General features: G+C 30.9%; 3 protein-coding genes and 2 non-coding genes across 6 annotated transcripts; 4 read left to right on the top strand and 1 right to left on the bottom strand.

Moving 5' to 3' along the window:
• Positions 1–2,562: 2,562 nt before the first annotated feature.
• On the top strand, positions 2,563–4,063 carry LOC8280747 (aspartic proteinase nepenthesin-2; the record flags this gene model as incomplete). The annotated part of the gene is made up of 2 exons (XM_015721589.2): positions 2,563–2,854; positions 3,034–4,063. Coding segments are annotated over 2 exons (1,191 nt in total), but the record flags the coding sequence as incomplete, so codon positions are not given.
• Positions 4,064–8,949: 4,886 nt separating this feature from the next.
• LOC8280753 (AP-5 complex subunit zeta-1) lies at positions 8,950–16,561 on the top strand. 2 transcript variants are annotated; one of them, XM_048379377.1, is made up of 16 exons: positions 8,954–9,324; positions 9,410–9,550; positions 10,275–10,366; positions 11,179–11,275; positions 11,524–11,567; positions 12,084–12,172; positions 12,655–12,746; positions 12,827–12,973; positions 13,562–13,709; positions 13,805–13,881; positions 14,055–14,126; positions 14,640–14,687; positions 14,817–14,944; positions 15,040–15,196; positions 15,327–15,537; positions 16,033–16,561. In XM_048379377.1, exons 1-16 carry the CDS (start codon positions 9,208–9,210, stop codon positions 16,080–16,082), a joined length of 1,710 nt encoding a protein of 569 aa, XP_048235334.1. In that variant the 5' UTR covers positions 8,954–9,207; the 3' UTR covers positions 16,083–16,561. The 2 variants fall into 2 exon arrangements, with proteins under 2 accessions (XP_048235335.1, XP_048235334.1); XM_048379378.1 differs by lacking the exon at positions 16,033–16,561 and having other exon boundaries at positions 8,950–9,324; positions 15,132–15,196; positions 15,327–15,393.
• A 1,266-nt stretch (positions 16,562–17,827) lies between these two features.
• On the top strand, positions 17,828–17,898 carry TRNAG-GCC. Its single transcript has one exon. It is a non-coding gene; the product is annotated as a tRNA-Gly (tRNA).
• An 8-nt stretch (positions 17,899–17,906) lies between these two features.
• LOC112535434 lies at positions 17,907–17,990 on the top strand. The gene has a single exon (XR_003079567.1). It is a non-coding gene; the product is annotated as a small nucleolar RNA snoR114 (small nucleolar RNA).
• A 306-nt stretch (positions 17,991–18,296) lies between these two features.
• LOC8280745 (homeobox-leucine zipper protein MERISTEM L1) lies at positions 18,297–24,418 on the bottom strand. The gene is made up of 11 exons (XM_002522821.4): positions 24,222–24,418; positions 23,708–23,841; positions 23,483–23,564; positions 22,610–23,065; positions 22,421–22,525; positions 21,795–21,995; positions 21,261–21,432; positions 20,560–20,828; positions 20,200–20,295; positions 19,667–20,079; positions 18,297–18,505 (listed from the first exon to the last, which is right to left on the bottom strand). Exons 1-10 carry the CDS (start codon positions 24,393–24,395, stop codon positions 19,723–19,725), a joined length of 2,046 nt encoding a protein of 681 aa, XP_002522867.2. The 5' UTR covers positions 24,396–24,418; the 3' UTR covers positions 18,297–18,505; positions 19,667–19,722.
• Between the last annotated feature and the right edge of the window lie 2,780 nt (positions 24,419–27,198).

The following is a 27,198-nucleotide window of genomic DNA, read 5'->3' on the forward strand; positions in this document are numbered from 1 at the left end:
GGTGGGAAAATTAATATATTTAACCGTCACCAGACCTGACATTAGTTATGCTGTGAGTATGATTAGCCAATTTATGCATGCTCCTTATACTCCTCATTTAGATGCGGTTGATAGGATCCTAAGATATCTCAAAGGTACTCTAGGACAAGGTATCTGGATGAAAAATAACAATAATACTATCACTATTACTGGTTTCTCTGATGCAAATTGGGCAAGGAGCTGTGACAGGAAATCGACTTCAGGATTCTGCACATTTGTAGGGGGAAACCTAGTAACGTGGAAGAGCAAAAAACAATCAGTAGCCGCAAAGTCTAGTGCCAAAGCCGAGTATCATGCCATGGCATCGACGGCTAGCGAACTCATTTGGATAAAGCAAGTATTGGTTGATATGGGGGTAGAACATAAAGGTCCAATGGAGATGTACTGTGATAATCAAGCAGCCAGACACATCGCATCGAACCCAGTCTTTCACGAAAGGACTAAACATTTTAAAATTGACTGTCACTTCATAAGGGAGAAAGTTCAATCAGGAGAAATCACAAATCCGTTCGTCCGAAGCCACGAACAACTGGCAGACATTTTCACCAAGGCCCTAGACAAAACAAGTCATCGAAGGCTCCTCAACAAGATGGATTCTATCAACTTATTCGAACCTACCTTGAGGGGGAGTGTTGAAGAAGCCCCAATACCTGTTGAAGATACACCAAAACCACCAGACCATGGAAACAATGTTCAATAGTCAAGGACCAACAGTCTTTGACTGTTGGATATGGCCTCAGAACTCCTGATCATCATAGACCTATTAAGGAAAAGGAGCAACACTCTCCCCTAAGGGAAAAGGCTACTTCTACCTTCCCCTAAGCTAGAATTGAATGTTGGAGTGCAACAAGCAGCAAGAAATAGCAATAGGACCGTTGCATTCAAAAACTAGTATATAACATGATTCTCATTTCTCATGTAATCTCATAATACTAACAATTACTGTAAATTCATCATTGATAATAGAAGCTCAAATTCATCAATATCCAATCAAAAGAAAACTAAATTGTTGTCTGTCTAGTACAAGCACACATGAAGTCATAATAGAACAACATCATGCCTCTTTTTTCCTCATAAATTATAGGGCAACTTTTGATCACAACAATATTGGTAGAAACTCATATTCACTTGTCTGCCAATGCCCTGAAGGGCTTTACCTGAAGAAATGGATAAATGTGAAGCATTGAAGATGCATCTAAAATCCAGACAAGCTACTCCTACCTCTTGATATACAAACTACATAACAACGAAATCAGAAAGAAATGTACATCCTGATTACTGTAAAACTGAAGAATGCACTAGGAAATGAAGGAAGTAGTAAACCATATGTATCAAATGATTTCAAGGATTGGTCTTTCTTAACTTTATTTTAAGTGTATATTTTAAAATTTATTGTTGAGAAATATCTCTCTTTAGTTAGAAGTGTTCATGTTCTATATCATAAGAAAACTGCTTTTAGCGACTAACACTTTTCTATTACTAAAGCCAAAAAATCCGTTGCTAAAAGCCAAAAAATCTGCTGTAAAAGTGCTTGTCGCTAATGCCTTAGCAACGGATTTTTTATTTAGCTACGACCATTATCCATCGCTAAAATTAGCAACAAAAGCTTCCTTTGCTAAATCAAGGGAAAGCAGTCGTTTTGTTAGCGATAGATTGGTTTATTAGCAACAGATTTTAGTGACAGATGACCGGCCATAGCTAAATTAATCAGGGCTCGATGATTTTAGCAACGGATTGTTGTCCACTGTTGAAGTTAGCAAACCATGAAGCAGGTTCTTTTAAAGGAACTTGTTCTGGTCATAAATGATTTGTGTTCGTTCTCCAGATATATAGCTATAACATAATTGAAAATTCTACCTGCACCTTATATACGTTACCTGAATTTCCTCTTATTCTGAAATCAGATTTACACGGCAAGATTTGAACTAGCAATTTTTAGAACTTATCATATAGGTAAGTCTATATAATCACTGCAGGGTAGATTTTTGTCTATCAGGGACTTTTGGCATTCATATCAGATTAGCTAAATAAATCCTTCCGATCCATTGTAACAAGGTCTCAGTTACAGGCAGCTCCACCTAATGGAAATTTCAGGCAATAAATGTGATTTGTAGACATCATGGACTTGCACAGGTTTGAGGATAAAAATTTCATGTTCTTACCTTTTCTGGAGGATTTTGTTTTGAATGATAATTAATAAAACTGGCACATGCATGGTAAGTAAAGTTACAGAGCTTTTCTATGAGACATCCATATATAGAGTTGCACACTTATGATAAAACTTAACATTTTGCAAATTCCTAGATTCTCATATCCAAGGAAATCCTTCCATTTAATTATTTCAAGAAGTTAGCAGATATTTTTATGTTTAGTTAGCAGCTGTTTATGTTCTAGCACACAAGTTCTTTAAGGAACTGTGGTCTGGTAATGACTGCTCTAATGGTTAATAGAGTGACATTTCCATAAACATTATAAGTGTAGCTTAACCCCAATTGCTTAGTTGCTCACTCATATATCACCTAAAAAAGATGCTTCAGTCTCAATTTTTCATCAGCTTCTCCCCTACTTTACCTCATTATACTTTCACTTATCACTTCTGCTACTTCAGAACCTAATGGTTTTAGCCTTGAGCTTATTCATGGTGACTCTCCAGAATCTCCTTTCTATCCTGGCAAACTTACAGATTCTGAAAGAATAAGCAGACTTGTAGAATCTTCAATAATCAGGGCTCAGGTCTTGAGCTCCTATTTAAAATACAATTCAACTTCAGGTCCAGAAGCATATCGATTTCCTGTGTATATATGGATAGCATCATGTATGGGGTGAAAGTACAAATTGGGACTCCTGGCATACCATTGTATCTTTTACTAGATACTGGTAGCCATTTTACTTGGACCCAATGTGAACCTTGTACACATAGATATAATCAACTACCTCCAATCTATAACTCAAGTGCTTCACGTACTTGTACAAAAATTCCTTGCCAGCACTAATTCTGTACAAACAACCGTAATGTCTTCCAATGCATAAATAATGAATGCGTTTATAGGGTACTGTATGGAAGTGGTGATGTCACCGTAGGTGTTGCTTCAACAGATGTGTTAGAACCCACAAACAACAGTCGCATTCTATTTAATTTTGGTTGCTCGAAAGACAATAGGAACTTCTCTGCATTTTCACGTACAGGCAAGACTGATGGAATTATGGGTTTGAATATGTCCCCAGTTTCTATCTTGCAACAGTTGAGAAATGTTACTAACCAACGTTTTTCCTACTGCTTGACTCCATATGGTTCAAGACCACCGGCTACTAGTCTTCTAAGGTTTGGCAATGACATTAGCACATGGGGAAGAGGGTTTTATTCAACCCCATTTGTAGACCCGCCAGACATGCCTAATTACTTTCTCAACTTACTAGATCTAAGTGTTGCAGGGCAGCGCTTGCGACTTCCACCAGAGACCTTTGCATTGAAACGGGACGGAACTGGGGGTACCATTATAGATTCCGGAACAGGGCTCACTTTAGTCGTTCAGCCTGCTTATCGGCATCTCCTTGGTGCACTCCAGAACCATTTCGATCATCACGGATTTCACCGGGTTCATATCCCTGACACGAATCTAGAGCTACGTTACAACTTTGCACAGAACCGAACTTTCCAGAACCATGCCTCATTGACGTACCATTTCCAAGGAGCTGATTTTACTGTGGAACCAAGGTATGCGTACGTGGTTTACAATGATGAGAATGCTTTCTGTGTAGCATTGCTGGCGTCGCACATAGAAGGACGGGCTATAATAGGAGCACTGCATCAAGCAAACACTCGGTTCGTTTATAATGCAGCTAAGCGCAGACTTAAGTTCAAGGCTGAGAATTTCCAGAATGACAAAAGGTGATACAATTACAAGAAGATTGCCCAGGCATAATAAATTTTTTAAAGAATAAAACTGCTTCATTGTTGAATTTCCTTCACTATGGCTAGTGGATTATTAGAAAAGTTCTAATTAAACTCCAGGTAATTAATATAAGATCATGTTGGATTCAGCTGCCAGTCAGGATTTTTTTTTCTAATTTTAGAATCAAAAACAAGCAAAAGCAATATGCATTTCACATAACTGTTAACAAAGCTCAGCAGTTTTACAGATAAATAGGCAATTAAAACAAGGCCAATGTACCAATTTCAATTAGAGATAATCTAATTAAGATTGGAAGTCAATCGTAGAGGAATTAATTAATTCTCGGCAGAATCATATTGGAAAATAATTTCAAAATCTATATTCATAGATAAATCACATTGGCACACTTTGTAACAAAATGTATCAAACCTTTAATTTATAATTAAATGATTACTAAAATTTAATTCTAATAACACCAATGAGATTTTTCAACAAATGTGAAGATAAATTATACTAAACTTCTCACTTTGTAATAAAAAGATACTAAAATTTTAATTTTAGATTAAAAGTTTAATACTTTTTTGTTATAAATTGTAAAATTTGGTGATCATCTATGTAATTTACCTTTTCAATGTGTCGGAAAAATTCATTGTGTTATTAAAATTAAAGTTTAGCATCCATTTAGTTAGCAATCAAAGGTTTAATATTTTTTTTATTACAAAGTATAAAATTAAGTGATCGCGAGTATAATTTAACCAACTATTCAATCAATTAAAACTCCAAAAAAGCTTTGCTTTTGCGCTGCCAAGATACTCGAAGGAACTATGCAACTTCAGTTCTTGTAACTGACCGCTGAACTCTTCTTTCTTCTTACAATCCACACCCAAAAGATTCTTATCTCCTCTGCCACAGTTGCATTTTCCAGCAAGTATTTCAGCAAATGTATTTTTCTGCACCAACGAAGCAGATGTCTGGGTGAAACCCCCATATCACAAACACAGACAATTCATGTAAATTTGATCATTGATTTTAAGAAGAAATAAAGGAAACTATGTTTGCTAGCAATATGAAACTGTAGCAATAAATATATGTTGAAAATGGTAAATTTAAATTATTTATTATTGTCATTTTAATAATTAATAATTGTTAAAGAGTATGTGTGTTAAAGAGTATATGAAGAGTCTATGACTATGCTAAATTAAAGGTTTAAGTATATGAAAAGTTACGTATTTAAAGTATTGAGTGTCATGAATATAAATAATTAAGTTTGTAAGTGAAATGTCATGTGAGTACTATTATAAATAATTTATACTATTAGTAATTTGATAAAATGGAAAAGATATCTCAAATAAGAGATAGAATGGTGTCTTATATGTTCTTATTATAGAAATATATTTTTCTCGATTCAAGAATTTTTTTTTATATTGTATTTATTATATGTATATAAGGCAATTGGAGCCTTAGCATTAGATTTCTATCCGAAAGATGTCTAGAGATTTTAGATTCGGTGTATTCTGTAGATGCCCATCAGCACCACCCAAGATTCACTTGTAAATGTGTTAACCTCTAGAACATTCGGAGACAATCTTGAAAGTTTAACCACATAGGAGAGACACTATTATAAAAAGAAAATTTTTTATTTAGACTTGATGTATGTCTCCATCTATACATCAAATATATACTATGCCGTTAAATTATCGATTGAGATATATTTATCGATTTTAAATACATCATTATTATATATGTTTTGTTTACAATGGTACATATAAATGATACAACAGCTTCTGTCAATTTTGTGGTTCGTCTCCAGTTCACGTGTCAAGAGAGAGTTAAATGTTTTATGTTCAAGTTCTCTCTTCTACATTAGGTGAATTTTTACTTTTTATGACGAGTGTAAATAGATAATGATGTGGGTGAAATTATACCTAGTTTTCACACTAAATATAGAGTAAGTAGGGTGTCGAACTCTAGGGAACTTGGAGTGATTTTGTATTAGTTAATAAAAATACTAAAATGGATAGAAAAATATTATTGTAAAGTTGAATTTAATTATTCTAAAACTAAAATAAAAATAATCAACAAATAACAACTATTAATTAAACTAATTAAATTATCTACCAAAAATTTCAAGAAATATTTATTAGAACCACAACTGAGAATTAATCAAGAAACTAAGAATTAATGTCACCATATATATTGATTGGAGAATGTAACCTGAAATCCTTAAAAGCAACTCTCATTGTCAATTAAGGGAATTTCCATCTAGAGTCTATAAACACTCTTATGTCATTTTAGAGATAGACAAAAACCATTAAGAAACATGCCAATTCTTTTACCCTTTAAAGTGGATTTCTTATATCTAGGTACTTTCCTAACCTTTAAGTGAATTCAATTGCATTTTCACCAAAAATCCCAACTCTCATTGTGAACCTTGGATTAACATATTCTATATGGTGATCAAGCATACATAACACAATTAAGCACTCAATTGAACACAAATCAAACATGCATTACTAATAAAATAAAAGTAGTTCACAAGATCAATTCATCCTTGCAATTCTAATAAACAAGAAAGTTGGCATTGATACATCTTAGATAAAACCATCAAAACACAAAATACTACACTAAACATCATGTAAAACAAGTAAAAGAAAAGAGAAAAAGGGGTAGAAGTAATGTATGTAGTGAGCTCCAATGTCTTTCAAGTAGTTACTTATGAGAATGTAGTATTTTCAAGAACTATCTTCCTTTTGCCTTTGTCTCGTCTTCAAAATGCACTTCAAACTAATTTTTTATTCTTATCTCTAATATTTTGATATTGTATTTCCCTTTCAAAAACAGAAATAACATTTATATAGGCCTTATAGTTGGTTACAAGTGGTCAAAAGTCGTCTCCCAATAGAAAGGCACCATTCAAAGTGAAAAGACACCATACTGTGCATGAATATAAAAGTCAGGGGCATTTTCGTTCTTTAAGATGATAGAATTTGAAAATTCTTAAAATATAAAAGTTGTAGTCCCATCTCTTAGCTTTCCAACGCCACTTGATTCGCCTCAATCCGAGTTTTGTAGAAGTAGTTATACCTAAAAAAACTGAAGAGTATGTTTGATGAAAAACTGTTCTTCACTACCAGTGGCATGCGGAACTAGTAGTGACAGCAATAAATCTTTACCACTAGTAATATGTATAACTAGTATTGACAAGCTCCAAGCCACACTCTTCAACCTTGATCCACTGCTAGTTCTCCTATTGATAATTTTACACTTCTAAAATCTATAATACACAATAAAAACATGTATAAACACTAAAGATAATATGAAAATATTAATAAACACTTGAAATTATATAAATTCTTAATTATAAATAAAAATGCATGAAAACTAAGAAAAGTATAAACTAATGAAACTAATAATACATAAAAATGTACTAAATAATTATGTTAAACACAATATATCATATGACTACTCCTATTATTATTGGACCTCCTATAAATTTTTTTTTTAAAAACAAATATTAAAATAGTTATTTAAAAAGTCTTAAACTGCAAGAATTCAATTCAATAAAGGGTGTTTCAAGAGAAATAAAGTAAATTTTTGTATGTGATTTATATCAAACAATGCCTAATAAATAGAAAATTTCTCAAAATTTTGAACAATTCCTTATTGAACAGAAAGACCCAATTTCCACTTAAGGGCAAGTTCTAACTAATCACAAGCAATACTTAGACTAGAGAAAGTGATAGCTTTTATAATTAACTAGCTTCTATAAAAGATTTAATAAAAATATTATAAAAGATTAGTAACAAAAATCAACGATATTAATAAAAAAAAACTTATATTTTCTCTTATTCTTCTATAAATTTAAAGCAGATTATATTTTCAATAATATAATACAATAAGAAACTTTACAATAAAACAGGACAAGATAATCAGCGTAGCTATTAGACTCTCAATTTTCCATTATCAAATAAACAAAATAGTTTATTAATATTTGTTTTAAGGACTTTTATAAAACAAATTATACGTTATATTAATATTCATTATTTAGTTCCTCAAAAAAAAAATTCATTATTTGGTTACAAATATGGAACAAAATAGAATAATTTGTTTTTTTTTTTTCAGTAATAATACAAATTTCTTTTAGTTTTATATAAGGTCGCTACAAACTTGTGTAGTTGGTAAAAGTAAGGTTGGGAACTAAAATGGAAATAATTAATTGATGTTGTTGATGTTTGTTTCATTGCAAATAACTCGAAATTAGAATGAAATTACTACATCAATGATAATCACCTTTTTTCCTTTCCTTTTGAAAAATGAAAAGTTAATTTTTATAGGAATTAAATTAAGTAGGTTATTCAACAAGTGAAATAATAATTTGTTATTTTTATATACATTAATTTTTATAATAAAAATTAAATATTACTTTTTTAACTATAATTAAATATTATTATTTATGTTAATGATATAAATTTGATTCTTATTCCTATTCTTTTTTTGAATTCCGACTTTGAATCAAATAGATTTTAAGAGGTCATTTAGTTATCAATAAAATAGAGTATGAATATTAATGATAATGAGTAATTATTGTTGATATTTAATCAGTCAAGAATTATCCTAGAATCAGAACAAATTTCAACATCAAATGGAAATGATTCATTCCCTCCTTCCTTTAGAAAATAAATTTTTCAAATTATATCGGTTACAAATAATTAAACAAATGAAATAATAATTTATTATTTATGTTATGTATATATTACATATTAAAATAATAAATTAAATATTTTTGAAAAACAACAGGTTAAATATTATTATTTTTTATAATTGTTAAATAATATTCTTATTTATATTTTTCCCTCAATGTTTTGTTATACCAAATGGATACTAAGTATTTAACCCCTTAGTTATTTACCTCTCTAACACCAACCGAACATTCTCATAGCTGTGAATCTCCGTACCAGCAGACATATGACTCTTGTGTTTGTGTACCACTTTAAAACGAACGTAAATTAAAAAACTCACTCGTTTCAACTGGAGATGAAACGCTGCGTTTAAGAACCAAAAATGAGCAAGTTAAAGATTGAGCACTCCTCCTCCTCCTCCTCCTCCTGCTCCTGCACTTTACAGAATGATGCCAAATCGAGGTGGCTTTCGTAGTTTCCATTGATCAAACAAGCAAACAAGCTTTTTATTCATTTTTTTTTTTTTGGTAAAACTCTTTCAGTTCTTATAATCAATCTCAACATTAAAATAAGAAAAAAGAGAAAGGAGGAAAAAAATGAGCGATCGGCAGAGAGGAGGAGACTGGGATTTCCATCTGCGAACCTTATCAATAAGCGCTAGAGACTCCACTTTAGCTGGCGACCCTGCTTCTGATCCTTCTCTTCTCCAATCCGTACGTCTCTCTCTTTCTTTCTTCTTTTCTTTAATAATTATTTGATTAAATTTGATGTTTCTTTTTCTTTATTTGATTGGAATAGGTGAGAAAGCTACATGAATTGTGTAAAAAAGAGAATTCAGAGGACTTAATAGCGAGAGTTTATCCTCAAATTAACAGACTCTTTCAACGCTCAGTTGCTTCTCTTTCTCAATCTACCTCTGCTTATGGACTTCTCTTGCTGGTAATCCTTTTTTTTTTTTTCTATTTCAATGTTAGTTAAAAATTAGTGCCAGTTTAGTCGCCTTTTTTTTTGGGATTGGGTATGGTGCTAATACCATGTAGGAGAGATTTTAAGTAACTTTGAGTACGGGGAAGCAAAGAAGCTATAGTATTATAGATGATAATAGGAATGATAATTAAAACTGCGCGTAGTTTAGGAAATACATAACAACTACGAGCTTTTCAAATTTTTGAAATATATCATATGCAAGAAGCGAATGGAATTGCTGTTGCAAAATGATGTCAATTCTTTCAGAATGCCATATCAACTATGAGCTTTCAGAACATGAGAAGTTTGCAAAATAAAATTCTGCTGAATTTAATTCTTGTACTTTTAGATTTTCCAAATAAGGGGTAATAGGAAATACTTAAAAGGAAAATGTTTTTTAGTTATAAGAATCGAGAATTAAATAAAAATAATTCTTAAATCTGTTTTTATTTGAATGAATCTATTCTTCTATTAGGAATTTATCAGATACAATTCTCTGCAAAATCTTGTATTTTTCTCATTTTTATGGATTAATTACCTGGCTATTTCTGCAGAGTTTAATCTCGAATGATAACTGGAAAATTGTTACATTTAGACTACAATTTTGACATTGCCTTTGACAATTTCATATCTAGTTGTCCTTACAGGTGCATCTAACTTAGGCATATGGCATATATTCTTTCTTGTTATAAATCAGGCTATTCTTCAATTTTTCCTCGATTTTGGAGAGGTGGTTCTGCATGATGCTGATCCTAGTCTGAAGACATTTTTCCGCTCATGTTTGAGCCGGTAAGGATATAGAAGCATGATATGAGTAACTGTTCTTGCTTTTGTTTGGATGTGTGATTGCTGGCTTCTTTATTTTAAACTGCAAATTACTTCTATTTTTGTGCTTCCAGGAAGACATTTTTGTTCTTTTATTTCAAAGTTTGAAACCCCTGAAGTTAGTTTCCAATTAAACTTTTTTAATTTTAACTAGAATCATGGAGCTTTGCTCTCTGCATCTTAATCCGAATCGTTCTTTGATGAATAAGATAACATCAACTTCCTTTACTCAATGAGTTACTATTCTTTGGATCTACAAGGCTGATACTTTTTGCTTGAATTTGCACATTTGGCGCAAGTTCTTTTTTCTATTTTTTGTTTTTGCATGTTTAGGTATAAAATATGTTTATTTGTATAGTATGTGAAATTGATGCACTTTCTTTTGGTCAATTACTGCATTATCAGTAGGGTTTGTTTATTAGAGTTGATAAGGGCATAATTAATAAATTATTGTTAACTATTGATTTGAGTTAATTAGCTTTTCTTCTTCTTCTTCTTATATGCATGGTGACATTCGCTGTGACTATATAGTTTGGTCATGATGTTAGACACTTATTAACTTATTAAAAATTAATGTAAACAAATTGATCAAATGCCACACAGTCGAAGTTATCTTGGTTGAGGAGTTATCTTTTGGTAGTTCTTTCTCTTCTTTAAATGATTTTTATATCTAAAGATAAACATTAAGTTTTTCCTTTTCTTCTTTAAGAAATAATATGTACCAGTACTAATTTATTTATCAGCAGGCATGTATCTTATTCTAATGTTTATCGCAGTGAATTTGCAGATCCAGTTGTTGCAGAAGCAACTCTTGATTTTCTGAATGTGAATAAGAAAAAGCTCTCAACTTCTTTTCCCACTTTATTGCCTCAGGTATTTATCATCTAACAGCATGATCTGCACAAATTATTGTCATTGTAATGTGCTACCATATCAGATTTAGAAAGTTAGTCTGAAGAAAGAAGTTGTAAAAACTAGTTGACTGCATTTGTTTAGTTTTTTTTTTTTTCCTTATTGTGGGAGCAGGGTGATATAGACAGAAAGTACACATTAGAAATTAAACAGCTAGTATCGAATGTCCATCTGTATGTTTCTACCTAATGTTGATGATGTGTTTGCAGTTCTTCCCTTTGTTGCTGAAGCTAATTGCATGGAATGGAGTAAAGTAAGTTTTACTAATAGTTTCATTTGGTAAAATGGAATCATTACTTTTATGCAGTATTACCAATTATGGTGACATCCACCTTATATATGTGATTACTCTAGTTGCATTTGCTGTCAATGGAATGATAATATTCTGTTTGATGCTGAGGTTTTTTTCCCGTCTCTTTTTATGTACTTTATTTAAGGTGTTTGGCTTCTTTGGGCACATAGACACTGCAGAGAGATGCTAACACTATTTGTGATAAACTATGAATCAGGATAGTGAATATCTTTAAGCTAGATAACATGCCTTTGGGCATTCTTTTGTCCATCCATCTTACCAAAATATAGGATAAGTTCTGCTGTTACAATTGTCAGTTTTAGATACTTCTGGAGGCTTTAAACATGAAGCTATTTTCTGATGTCATGTTTTTGTAAGTGTAGTTCAGTTTTATAAGGGAAGCGAATTCAATGTGCTGAATAGACAGGTAGCTGTCTAGGAAACCAGCTAATTGTCTTTTATCTGTTTGGTTTTCAGATTAGAAAAATCATTTCTGAAGATTTTTCCAGGAATGATATCACCTGGCTCATTTCTTCCTCTGTTTCCATCTTTAGCGGATTTGCCAAGTAAGTACACATGGCTAGCAATCTCAATGCCTATTTATGTTCTGTTCACATAATTATTTTGGCACATTTATGTGATTTTCTTTTGTCACATGTGATTGATAAACGATCTGTTCTTGATCTAGGTATATTCTATCATCAGTCCTAATGTATGTATGAAATTTCCATGTAGTGGGGTTTGGTTTGTCAATATGTTTAATTTAATTATCTTAATAAAGTTGTTCCAATTGGACATATGCAGGAGTAGCTGTAGTTATTAGCTATGCTTAATGTGCCTTCGCCCGCAGCATTTATCTGTTTGTGTCGTGCATATAAAAAAGAAAGTTCTAAGTATGATGTGTGAATCCATGTCATGTTCTTTTCTGTGATAATGCCACAATAAAATTTTTTTGACCTAGATTAATACTGCCATGGTCTAATTTTCTTTTGATTTATCTTACTGTTAGTTTTGTGAGATTTGACAATTATGTTTATGTCTCTACTAGTTTTGGTGGTAGCGTTAGAGAAGGTAGAACGTAGCTCAGGACCACTTATTGGAAACAGCATAGCATCTATCCAGAAGAGTACGGCTCCCGAGGTTATTTTTGACTCTTTTATTTTAATTGTCTGGCCAAGACATGCCATGCAACATTAGATACTCATTCTATCTGGATACAGATGCTACTTGCACTCATGGATGAAGCTTATACTGGTTCGACCATTGGAGATGGTGGGGCAGACTCTGAGTCTGAGGATAGCATCACAATAGATGTGGCTGATTCTACGTTCCTTGAAATTTTGAAGGATGAAAACGATGGGCTTGCTGTATGGTCTGCCTCATATTTTTTTTATATTAAAATGTGTTTATTGCTAAAAGCCTAAATGTATCAAGGAGATGTGCCTCTATTTGAGAAAATGCAATGCTACAATTGTCAAGGACAAGTTGCCTGCTAAAACTCTTACAACATAGTTGTGCTTCTGGCTTCTTGCGGTACCTCAGTACTGGTTTCTTGTTTTTTTTTTTTTTTCTCTTCCTTCTTCTCTCTTTGGAGCAAATCGTATCCTCCACTTTATAATCTTCTCTTTCTTTCTATCATTCCAGGTCTCTCTCTCCCCATAGAAAAGGAGTAGTTTGCTGATCTTTATGTGTTCCTTTTCTTTTGAATTCCTCATTTATTTCAAATATAAATTCACATTATTAAATCAAATTTAGTTCACTGTAGTTTCTTAAATTGCAAGTCCCTTGATTATTTAGGAGGTTAAAACATTAATCTTATAGTTTAGATGTACGTTTTAAAAACTATGTGAATATTCTTTCTGTGTTGCAACCTTTAGAGTTGTCTATGGAGATAAATTTTTTGGGAAATTCAATATTTAATATATGTTGCACATTTAATATATGTTGCACTTCAGGAACGGCACTGGACTTCTCCAGGGGTGGCTGCAACTTTGCAGGCTGCAGTAAATAGCCCTCAGTCTGATAGGCTAAAGCAAACACTCAAAATAGCTCCTCAGCTTCTTGATGTGTATTTTGCTGTAGCAACACGTGGTGTTAATGATTGTACGTCGACATCCTTCAGTTTTCATTTTCAGAAATGAATTATACATTTTCCTTCTAAGTTGATGGCTATTCTGAACCATTTCTTTTCTTTGCAGCTTTAATCTGTGCATTGATTCCTCTTATGATGTCCAGGAATGACACGATATTTCCAGACAAAAGATTTTCGTACGAGGTGCATTTATGTCATCAACATAGTTGAAGTTTATTTCTCAATGATTCTCTTGTGGAACTGCCAATTGATTTGCAATAGCTTTCTTTACTTTTTCCTGGGGTATTTCAACGATAAAATTATGGAAAATGCTTGGTAGTGACTGTTTATGCTTCTGTGTAACCATTTACTTGCAGGCTCGTAAGAGGCTTTTAGAGTTCATGCTTGCTGCATTTCAACGATCTCCAGATTTTATAGCCCTTTTAAAGGTTTTATCTTGTCAGAACATTTATTTGTATTATGTTATTTTAGTTAATGTTAAAATGTCAACTTTTTGTATCCATATATTGATAGCCAGTGCAAGATATGTCAGAAAGGCCTTCCTTGTATCTAAATGGGAAAGCCATTTTGGTAGTGGGAGCAGTGTGGAAATTGGGCTTTTTGTTTGGAGTCTCCATAGGGTTCCTGAAAATAAAACATTTGGATTATTATTGCGCTTCTGTTTAATAGAGATGACCTTAACCTTTTGTAATAACAAATATAGTTTGGTTCTTTGAGTTTTGGAGTCGTGTACATGGCACAACTTTTATTTCTAGTATATCTCAACCTTTAGAGATTTTTGGGAACAGCCAGAGTGATGTTGTTTGATTGCTCTTCTAGTGATTTTTATTATGAGCTTTATTGCTTTTATATGAAGGAACAGTTATGTACTGTATTTTTAACTGCTTATCATGTCCATGATTTGTTTATTGTACTTTTTACAAATACTCTTGTTTTTGCAGAAACCTATAATGGACAGGCTTGGGGAAGCTTATGACAGCCCTGCAAAGGTTAGCAGATTGCAGTTGTGTGTTTGAATAAATTTCACCTGAGGTTTTATTTTGCAAGTAATGCGTGCCATATTTTTGTTAAGTTGATTCCTCACATCTTTTGCATTTATTTTATGTATTATTCTCTAGACAGAATTGGCTTTACAGTTGTGCTGGGCCATTGGGGAGCATGGTGGGGGTGGTGAGGCTCACAAAGATGCTGCTCGCGAGCTTTTTGAGAACTTAGAGCTACTTCTATATGAAAACCTATCATCTAGGTATAATATCTATTATCCTTTCCGTTATCCCTCTTCAAATTTTGCTCTCCCGTTGGCCTATTTGGTTACTAAGTTCCTTTCTATGTTTTGGGAAGTCGTCTCGGCCTAAGGGAGTCAAGTATGAGCTCTAATGGTTCAAATTCTAGAAAGTTATCACAATCGAGGCTTCTGTGTTTCGTTGTTACAGCTATTACAAAGCTTGCCACATATCACCGCGAATTAATACCAAGAGCACGGGTATCCTTAGGCAAGGTGTGTTTAAAAACTTTAATGGGGCTATTGGAACACCATATCTGATATAGACTTTTTGCAGAGAAGTGAATGAGTGTGGTCTGCAAGTTCCCATTCTTAAATATCATAACTTGTTGATTTGCATCCTCAGGTAGCTCGATCTCGAATCTCTGATGCCAGGGTGTGGAGGCGTGCCCGAGATTATTTGGGATTAATGAGTGAACCAGCTATTTGTTTATCTGTTTTTGGTCCTTCAAGACCTTCACATGGACACATTCAGAATCCTGGTACTGTTAACTGGCGTGAAGGAGGCACGAAGATGACTGCGCACATTCCATTTTACATTCTTGGCGAACAAGAAGGTTAGAGATCTTGAATGAGTTTTTATTTGTACAATTTATTTTACAAATAAGAAAAGAACAAAAAAGAGGTGAGAGAAAGTAAAGTTGAACAAGAAATTTACTGAAATATGTATGGATTATTGATGTTTGGCCTTGCTCATGGACCCTTTCCTTATGAAGCACCAAATAAAGGGTCGGGGTAACAATCGCCCATAGATTTACATCATGCTTCAGAAAACAGAGGGATTTGTGTCATTTTCTATTTGTTGAGTTGGGGGACTAATAGGTAGGGCCACAAATTTGTAGATATCCTATGGTAAGTCTGAGCGGAACTCGAACTTACCACAATTTCACAAGGCATTGATTTTTTTCGCCAATTTATGATGTAGAGATGTGAATCTTTGATACTTTTTATTCCTCAGGTGGATTGGCCAATCTTCCATCCTAGTTGGCATTAGATCCCCATCAGTTGTTTGTGATTATTCTGACACTTGAGGAAATTCGTTTCTATTGCAGGTCCACCGTTCCATGATTTTTCCTTTTCTGATGTCCTTCCAAGAAGATGATGGCTACTTGTTCAGAATCAGAAGGAACGTCTCTACATCTTTTATTATTCAACTGAATTTCTGTTCTAGTTTCTGAAATCAATATTTCTTTTTCTGTATGCGCTATAATGGCAGCATAAAAATGACTAGAATAGCTTTGTTGTGATAGAACTGTGGCGAATAAACATATGGTTTTCTGGCAACATCAGCAGACAGCAGGCAAACAACCCATTTTGTTAATAAGAATATCCATGGTGTTCGTTATTTTCTTCCCTGAGATTGGAATACACAAGGGACGCATTCTGACTGCCGACAAGCCCCAACTCCTCTAAACCTCTATTTTCCGCTTCCATTCAGCCGGGGGGCCAATTGAGATAACTCTTAATGCTTCTGTAAATGTTGTGTTCTTCAAAGCTTCCTCCCTGTGAAGATGTTTGGCTAAATTCACTACTACGCTTTTAAACTTTTCAGCTTTAATTTATTGAGATTTTAGATTTTTATTTTGTTCTATTGAGATGTTTATTTTTATTTTTCTTAGACTAAGGAGTTTATATATGTTGTATGAGATTTTTGATTGTTTTTATGTTTTTATTAATTACTTTTGTATTTTTGTTTTTTTAATTCTATTAAATTATTATATTCTTCAATTAAAATAGATGTTAAGTGTGAATAAAATGTCTAATATATTTCTAATGGATTAAATATTTTAATATCTCTGGATTTTGTTAAATTACAGCAATAGATTTTTCTGTTTTTATAATTAATTTTAATATCTTTCTCGTTTTATTATGTTAGCTATTATATTTTTTTATTAAAAATAATATTAAATGAATTTAAAATATCAATTTACTTTCACTAGTATTATTATATTAGTATCAATCGTGATAGTTAACTCCAAGTTTTATATATATAATTTTTTGTAATTTATTTATATATAAAAAATATATGATTAAATTATAAATTTTTTGACTTAACTTAATATTAATTAACTTGATTATTTTCAAAAAATATTATCTTATAAAATCTTTTTATTTAACTTTGTATAAGGTAATTTTTTTAGCTGAAGTATTTTAGTCCAAACCTTGATTTCTTCAAAATCCTCTAATAATGTATAACTTTAATTTTTAAATATTAAAATATCTAGATTTTAAATATGAAAGTATCAGTATAATTAAGTTTAAGTTTTTTCATTTAAAATTGTTAAAATTATAAATTTAGACTAATTATTTTAAGATTCTAAGAATGGTGTTAAAATTAATTATTAAAAACAGAGTGATCTATTAGTTCAATTTGCTAAAATTTAAAAACATTAAAATATCTCTATTTATAAGGATGGAACTGATATTTTAGAAAAAAAAATGGTTGGCAAACAAAAAAAAATAAAATAAAATAATATAATAATTAATTTTATTAAATGAGATGATTGTTAAAATTAATTATTAACAATAGAGGAACTTATTAGTTTAATATGATAAAATTCAAGAATTTTAAAATATTTAACTCTTATTTTTATTTCCATTAAAAGCTATGGGATCTTTAATTAAAATAAAATTAAAAGTATAAAAAATTAATGAAATAAAATAAAAGTTAAAAAGAGAAGGGTCCAAACATGCATTTTACCTCTGATGTTTTCAAGGCTATGGAAAGTGTACTTGTCATTCGTCTGCACAGACGAGCATGAAGAATTCATGCTTACTAAATGTGGCCATTGAAGTAGATGTTGGTTTGTAGTTTGTAGTTATATAGAAGGAGACATGAAACAAAGGGCACCAGTGGTCTAGTGGTAGAATAGTACCCTGCCACGGTACAGACCCGGGTTCGATTCCCGGCTGGTGCATTCTAGTAGAGCGGTGATGATGAATGCGCCTTGTGATGGATGGTCTCCATCAATCATCTGATCGACAGATGAGATCAGGCGCCTCTGAGCTCTTACCTTTTTTAATCCACACCATTTAGGTGTCAATCTAAAATCCTTTTAGATATAATGATTAGAAGATATCAAAGGATAAAACATGTTTATTTTAAAAATTACATACTTTATTATCAACACAATAACTACTGTTACCCACCTAATACAAATCGTTATCCTCTATTTCTTTCTAAGTTTAATCATATTATCCTTTACTTATGTCTCTCAATTTTGCAAGTTCTTGGCTTCATAATCATCCCATCCATATTTCATATTCTTAAAGAAAAGGAAAATCATTTGACACTAGAAAAATGAAAACGCCAAGCTAAGGTTCCAATGTATGAAAGCAAATTAACTATTAAAATTTATAGTTCGACCCCTGTAAAAATACAACAACAACGCCAACAGCATTAATCATAACACTAGTACAAAGATACAAACAACAGAGAATGTTTTAATGGAGTTTTTAAGCATTTTCCATATACGTGTAGCCTCTTCTTATGTGTTACACTGTGTCCCCTCATCTTCCTTTTCTCTGCAACAACAAGAGACAGCAGCAACAAGACTTAGCCACATTTGATAAAATTCCAGAGTTTAACAATCACATTAACATAATATAGTAACCTATATAGATAGTTGCTAAACTACTTTCAATCTTGTTTTTCCTTGCTTTGATTAGAAACCCTAGTTTTCTTTTATAAAATGAAGTGTCACTTGTATATAGATAGCATGGCGGCAATTTCTTGTCTGGACTCAAGTCTTTTACAGACTTGATCTTCATAGACCCTATGCTCAAATAAAATGGGTTCCAGAGACATTAGTGAGATTTTATCATGGAAGTGGTCTTGGCAAGAAATTGTATTCGTCAAAGATTTATTTCCTATTTTCTACTCAGTTTAAAACTATTTACAAATAAAACAAAATAGATTTCAAAATGGAGGCTTGTGTCATTTCCTTAAAAGGGTTAACTGCAATAAAAGTTCACAATTTCCATCATTAGCTGAGTTAATTAACCGGATAGTGATTGGACATATTTTATTTGATATTGAATACTAAACTTTAATTTGTATCATTTCAGGATCCAAACTTTGATGAGAGTATAAACTATAGATGTGTTCACATGATTTATTGCTTATACAGTAATCTAAAAGCTACATAGCAGCAAGTACTTAACATCCAACTCATTTAAATCATGGGTCTCACTAATTCTAGTCATTCCTTATTCAAAAGTTTCTAATCTAACTCTAGAAATTACATTTATCACTTGCACATGATATGTAGTTTTAGGATTAGGGTTAGAAATAAAATTTTGAGTGAAAAATTATTAGAATTAATATGACTTATGATATAAAATGAGTTGGAGATTAAGTGGTTGCTATTTAGCTTCTTGATTGCCATATAAGCAATAATATTAAAATCGAAGTTTAGGTACCAAAATGACACAATCTAAAGTTTGGTGTTGAAAATGAAACAAAACAAAGTCTGGTCACCGTCCCGACAATTAACCCTCAAAAGCTAGGGCATTCAAACTCTTGTAATGAGGTGTAGATTGAAGAAAGAGGAAGAGCTGTCCTTGTTGCATATTTCACAAAACCCTGACCACGTTCTTGCTACATCACATAAACCCTAGAACCTAGGTCTACACCCCGTCAAAAAACTAAACAATAAGTACTAAAAGATCAGGGATAGTCTTTACCTGGAGGTATATATAGCAGCTTTGAACTTGATTTCCTTCTCGCCAAAGTACTGTCTCTATGGATCATCATACAGAACAGCAGCCTTAATCAAGCAAGCAGTTCTTACCAGGATGTTGTAAATAGTATCAACAGATTGAGGAGAAATGATATCTTTTATTGACGAGCCATCAATAATATGGAACGCAAGGGTGAGAACACACCCGTCACCTTCATGGCCCCCATAGTTCGATGCTTGCTTATCAGGATGTATCACAAATCCTGAAGGTAATATGTTCATATCATCAGAATTTCCACCTTTTAATATCGTAGCCATGGAATCGAAGTCAAATGGAGCGTAGACAACGTAGGATGCAAATGGGTCGGTGTAGCTTTCTTGCAGGTACAAGATTTCTTTGCAGTCTGAATATCCGGACTATAAAATCAAGCAATTTCTCTATTAGTCTTTAATTAAGCTTGAACTTCAGATTCTTTACTTTTCTTCAAGGCAAGCGAAAGAGAGAAAAAGAAAATGAGAAACACATATGCAACATACCATTGTTCTCAAGACGGAAATACGGTTTTCTTGATTCTCTCCCTTGATGATATGAGTAAGCTCTTGAACTTCAAGCTCATGGGAAAGCAAATCCCACTGTATCAAATTCCATGGAAAAGTAAGTAATTCTCTTCATAAATGCGAGAAAATTTCAGTTTATAAGAAAATTATAATTATTATTCAATATACATCTCGACAATAAAACTTATAAATTTGATTAAAGGTTTTGTGTTTAATTCTCGTGGTGAATATGAAATATATTCCATAATATAAAAAGTCAATATTATTTAATTATCGTTTGTCCCAGTGTCACTGCTTGTAAACGTTCAAGTACAAGTAAAACTTTCGAATTTTAGTTACCTTGTTTCTACAATCCTCATGACGAAGAAAATCGAATACCCTACTAGGTGGAGCTGGAAGCCAAAGGGAATATGTGAAGGCTATTGTTGTAATAGACCAACCTGAATTATCACCAATACTTTTGGTCATCATCCTAAAATCTTCTGCTCCGGTCACAGGAAATGGCATCCAAAGGTTATTAGTAGAACCACTTAAATCTAGAACAAATTTTGTCATCATTCTTTCAGCTAGCATTATCAAATTTCTTTTCCCATTTTGGCATATTGATCCTGCACAAAAATCAAATCAAGATTTAATTAACAGATGCTAGTTAACCATATAAAGTATTCGTTGCTGATATTAGGATAACATAAAAGCTTTTGAATGTCCTAAATACTCCATTATTAATGGGTAACTATACCAACGATCATTGAATTTGCAGTTAATTTAAATTAAATTTTTCTATTCTAATTATTCAATTTTAATTTTCATTACAATTTAGTTATCTCTGCAGATGATTATTAAAATAGAAACAAACATATTAATTTCAAGTTACTGAATCAAAACTAAATGCAAAAACTCAATGATTATTATAATCACTCCTCAGTTATATTAATTTCAAGTTACTGAATCGAAACTAAGTGCAAAACTCAATGATTATTATGATCACCCCTCAGTTAACATTAAGCACAAAAAGAGATTAGAATAACATATAATTCTACCTCCATCCATAAATATAGGTTCTACAGACATCAAAGTTGCAATCCTTTCAAAATGCTGGATTAGACTGGCAATCCAACGCTTTGCACCAAATGCAAAACCAGATAAGACTAACGGCTGAAAAATCGTAGAGCCTACTATATTATCCACTTCCACATGTTCAACCCATGTAACCTATAACAACATCAAAGAAAAGAAAACGAAGAACAAGAAATAAGAGGTTCAACCTTTTCAACAAGTAATCTAAAAGATAGATTGCGAAACAATTTAGTAACCTTATTTGTAGCTTTGTATTTATTTTTAGTTTAGTTTATTAGTTTTAATTAATTTTTATTCTCATTTAGTCATTTTTGTGACTGATTAGCAAAATAGAAACGCCGAACGCGACGTATCAATCTCTTATTAGAAGAACTAAATAAATTAGAATTACATTTGAAGTTAAATGATTAAAGCAAAACTATATGATAACTATAAGCTAATGTTCGCCTGCTAATTACTAATCAAAACCCTAAATTAATAGCACATAACATACACACCTTAGAATATCCATTTGGCAATTCTTGGATCAAGCAGCCGGATGGCCTTCTTTGAAATCTCACAATCGGATAAGGGAATAAATTTTCCAAGGATACATCAACGACTCCCCATGTGTTAGAATTTAGCCGTTTGCAATATCTTGCAAATTGACACTCTCGAATAGGAACAAGTGGGGTAGGCACATGAAATTCTGCCCTTATCTGGAAGTAATTGAATTGAGAATATCTTACAAGTAAGCGATGATGAGTTTATATATAGAAAAAATGCATCATTTAATGTTCATTTAAATCAAATTGGTACCTACAAAAAGAAAGAACTTCGCATATAATTAATAAAGGTGATGAAGAACACAAGTATCACTATATACCTGTAATTAAACAATATTTGCAATATATAGTGTTTGTATAGCTTTAGCGATAGATTTTGTCCATTGCTAAAAGCAGTTTTCTTTCGGTAGAGTTGTGTATTACGACATTGTTGTACAGCCTAATTATCTTGCATAACTTAGTATAGTGCTATTGACGACATGCATAGATTTAATATTAAGTCATACAGAAAGTCTTAATTGCATGTGTTTAAGCTTGAAAAGCATTTTCAATATTCAAATGGGCAAAGTTTGGATTACCACTTGCAAAGTTTCATCATAGTTCCCGACCATTGATCCCACGGACAAAAATCCAAGTAGGGTTGCTCTTGAGACAACCTTAGAGAATGCTGATGACCATTGCTTCTGTTAATCAAACCATTAGTTTTTGTTCATCTTTCTTCAAATAATAAATTAGTGTATACAAAAGATTCAAGATCAGAAACCTACCAAATCCATAAGGCATTCCACAATGCTAGTAGCGTTCGCATGAATGAACCCCATTTCTCTTGAAGCCTCAGTTTGAAGAACATACTGTTCAAATCCTCGTAAATGTTTATGTCGACTTCCAGTAGTAATTATATCTAAGTTTGACAAACATTGAGGATCTTCCACTTCAATCATCCTCATTATTTCTCTAAGAGTAGCATCAAATGCGCGAAATTCCCTTATATATTCGGCTTCGTTAAGGAACTCAATTCCACTATCGATTTGGCGCCGCCATAGTGGTTTTCCTTCAAAGGCCTTTCTTAATAGCTCTTCCATTGCTGAATTAGCAAGCTCATTGATTTTAATCTTGTTTTCCTCAGCGCCAAGTGAGACTGCCATTAAAAGGTCGCTTGCTCGGTTTATTTTAAAGGGAACACTTGAGGATGACATTGAATCGTCAACATGAATTTGATCAGCCTGTTATAAAAAATTAATAAAAAAAATCAGCATCAAACAAAAGAAGAAGAAAAAAATAGCTTACAAAGCATATAATAAAAATGAAGAGTGACATCTCTAATTATCAATCTCAAATCTGAAATAAATTCATATGCTAAAACAGATGATCATGGGCAGCACCAAATTAACAATGTATAGAATAGAAGCTCCATATACAATTAGAAGATAAATGATAGCAAAATCAAATATTATAGTATTTGGTTTTCTTCTTTAAATCAAACATCTGGTTTTAGGGTTTCTCATAAGAAATGTCCATTTTCCTAATTCTTTTTTAATTTTCACTAGATAGGATGTAAGTGCATGTGACCATCAAATACTTCTTTAGCAAAATGAAAAATTAATTTACTGTTATTTGCACATCTTGTAAAGGCTAATTACCTTCGAAATTATTTTAGGCTCTAACCCTAATTCTTCTCTATTCTCCTTCCCTTCATCTTGGCCTGTTAATCCTTCCACAACACTGATCATAAATTTACAAAAACAACCAACCAGCAAATAAAAAATTAAATAAATAAGCACAAAAAAAACCCTTTAAATAGCATCAAAACGATGAAATAAAACCCTTTTTTTTCAGAACATTGAATTTATAGAGAACTTAATTACTTCTTCATATTTCTGAGTTCACCACCACCATTTTCAGAACTATCTCCGCAGATCTCACGATCCACCTGTTCTTGAAGATCATCATTTTTTTTCCTTTGATTAAGAGTACTCCGATTCGATCCAAACATTTTCTTCTGTAACAGACATGTTTTTCTTTTCATCTTAGTTTCATTAACTTTAAAATTAAAAAAACATATATCTTTAACAAATACAAAAATTTTCTTCTTCTTCTTCACTAGCTATCATCAAGACTATTAACAACAACAGGAAATGGAAATCAAAACCAAATGAAAAGGATAAAAGTCCACACAAAAAAACATATTAATTAAATCTGTAAAATTCGCACATACATAACTAAACTAAAAAGAAAAAGATCAACCAAGAAAAAATAAAGAAAGTTAGTATAAAAAATTCTAGGGATATATATACACACAATAAAGATAATATCAATGAAGAGCAGATCTTAATATCCAATAGTTGAAATAATATTGAAAGAAAATGAATAGATACACACAGACGAAGTGTTGTTTTTCTTTGGCATTTGGTGGGCACGTAGAAAGAAAGAAAGAAAGAAAGAAAGAGCAGTGCAGTGCAGTGCAGTGAGTGTATATGCAGACACAAAACACAAATACACTGCCAGCCAGCCATTTGAAGGGTTTTTGTCTGCAGATTTGGTAGGGCCCCACATTGCTATATGACGTGGCGAAATAGATGCAACGTGATTGTTTGGGCTAGGGTTTTTGGCTGGGGTCCTGAAACTGGCGTCAGTTTCATGGGAGTGCGGGTGTTGGCTTCAGGTTTTGGGTTTTGACTGATTGATTGATTGATAGCATCAGCAATGACTGCTGTGTGTGTTGTTTTTAAGTAATATGGTAAGTGTTTGATATTTTTTCCTTTTCGGAAATTTTCAGGGTTTCTTCTGTTGATAATTTTGCTCGCTCTCCACTCTATTGCTGTTATTAATATATTGTTATATTGCTACAACTAACTCATTATTATCCACAATATTATCATTCCTTATGTCTCAAATAATTATCTTAATTAATCGTCAGGTTATCTTATTAACTGATTATTTTTATCCTAATCTAAATAATAATTTGAAATAATTGCTACATGTCTTGAAGTCTTTCATTTTTTACTTCCTTGTTACGGCAAAGACTAGCAATTTGCTCATGCATAATAATTTTATTAATTTTATAATTAAGATTTTATTTTATATATTATATATAATTTAATTTATAATTATATTAATATAAAATAAATTTTATTTTTAATTTTTGATATCTTTATCTACATATATATTAATCTTTTATAAAAAAAAATATATAATATATTTTTGAGAGATTTCTGTATGTATTATATATTCAGTAAATAAATATAAAATATATATATATATATATATATATATATATATTAATTTTAATTCTTTATGTATTTCATTGCAATTTTAAACAGTTGATGCTTCATTCAAATTTATTACTTCTATTGAGTCATTTGATAAAAGTTTTGCATAATCTTTTATTGGTTGCTTTGGTATGTTGAGACTAATAAAATTTTTCTTAGTATTTGTACAAGTATTACGGTTTTCTTTCGTAATATGATAGCTGCACAAATTAAAGTAGAAATAATAGTAAAATATAGTATTAAAATAAAATAATTTAAGAAATATAATAATTCAAATATAATTATGAGAAATAAATTAGCATGTCTATATAAACCTTGAAATATTAATGTTCCGAAAATATTAAATTAGTGAAGTACCACTAAAAAATTAAAATAAAATAAAAATTTATATTATTACAATAAACAATAAGAATCCAACCATGTTTTATACATATACCTTCACAAAAACAACCTTAAATAATTTACTATTTTCTTTAATATATGTACATAAAAAAATTTAAAAAATAATAATTGCTTGCATTGACAAGCTAATCGGCAATTGTTTTATGGAGAAAAATTGATAAAAAAAACATGTAAAAACATGAGGAAAAAATTAAATTAAGTGCTTTTGTGTTATATAACTAGTTAGTTTGAATGATTTTTGATGTTTAGTTGATGTTTGATTGATATTTGGTTTATATTAGGTTGATTTTCATATCTATACATAATTGTCTTTAATTTCTTTTCTTAAACTGTTATTATTTTTCTTGTGGGTCTCAACCTCTTTTTTCTTTTATTTCTTTATTTGATCTCTCTTATTTATTATATAAAAAAAATTATTATCATTTTAATTTTCTCAAAATTTATTGGATTTTATTTGTTTTTAAAAGGTTTAGTTTTTTTAGAACTTTTTATAAGAAATTATTTTGGTTTATATATATATATATATATATATATATACATATATATTTATGGAAAAATTTTTATGCCAAATTTTATACTTTTTAATTTCTTTTAAGTCTTTATATAATTAAATGATTTTGTTGATGTTTAGTTGATATTTGGTTGATGTTTGGTTGAATTTCATATATATATGTGAAGAAGTGTCTTTATTTCTTTCCTTAAACTGTTTTTTACATGTTGAAGACAATCTAAAATATTAGAAATTAATTTTTTGTTGAAAAAATAGTTTTAAGTTTCTTGAATTATTATTTACATGTTGAATAAGATCCAAAACAATAGAAATTAGTTTTTTTCTTAAAAATTTATTTTTTTAGTATTTAGATTTACTTTATTTTGTGCTTGATTATGATTATTTATTTATTCATTTTATTGATGTAAAAAATGATTAAAGATAAAAACAAAATCGAAGTCACGACGAAAACTAAAAAGTGATTTGCATTAGATTTTCATGTTATTAGATAAAAAAAAAAGGTAAAATAATGACTATGGAAAAATTATAAAATAAGATAGTTAATTTTATAATTAATTGAAAAAATATTATCAAGTAAAAAAGTAACAAAAAATATACCAATATATCAATTTTTTTATTTTAAGATATTTATTACTTCAAGATATTTTATTTTTGAAAAAACATGAAAACCTCAAAAAAATTTATGATAAATATAATTTTTATTTAATTTAAATTATGAAGGTAAATGAGTGTAAAATAATTTATAAATTAAAATATAATAAATAATTAAATTTATAAATGAAAAAAATGATTAGTTACTTTAAAGGCTATTATATTTTTTGAGAATTCAAAATATGTGTCACAATTGCTTTAAATATAATATTTTTAATTTAAAAGATATTAATTTAAAATTTTAATCTAATAGATAAGCAAGTTACAGAAAGTACTCTAAGGTAAATAGTGGGTAAAATATATCACCATAGCAATTATAAAGCTTCAAAATATAAAGGTATCTTTTTTAGTTAATTAAAAATCAGCCGATCGAGAAAATATAATTACATTGATAATATAGATTTAAAAAAAATGAAAAAAATGAGTAAAGAAAAAAATATGAAAAAAATGACAAAAAAATGACTTTATTTAAGATAATACATGTGACACTAATAAAAGCATTTGAAATAGAAATATTAGTATT

The sequence above is a fragment of the Ricinus communis genome, chromosome 9, assembly GCF_019578655.1.
Source record: "Ricinus communis isolate WT05 ecotype wild-type chromosome 9, ASM1957865v1, whole genome shotgun sequence".
Taxonomy (NCBI): domain Eukaryota; kingdom Viridiplantae; phylum Streptophyta; class Magnoliopsida; order Malpighiales; family Euphorbiaceae; genus Ricinus; species Ricinus communis.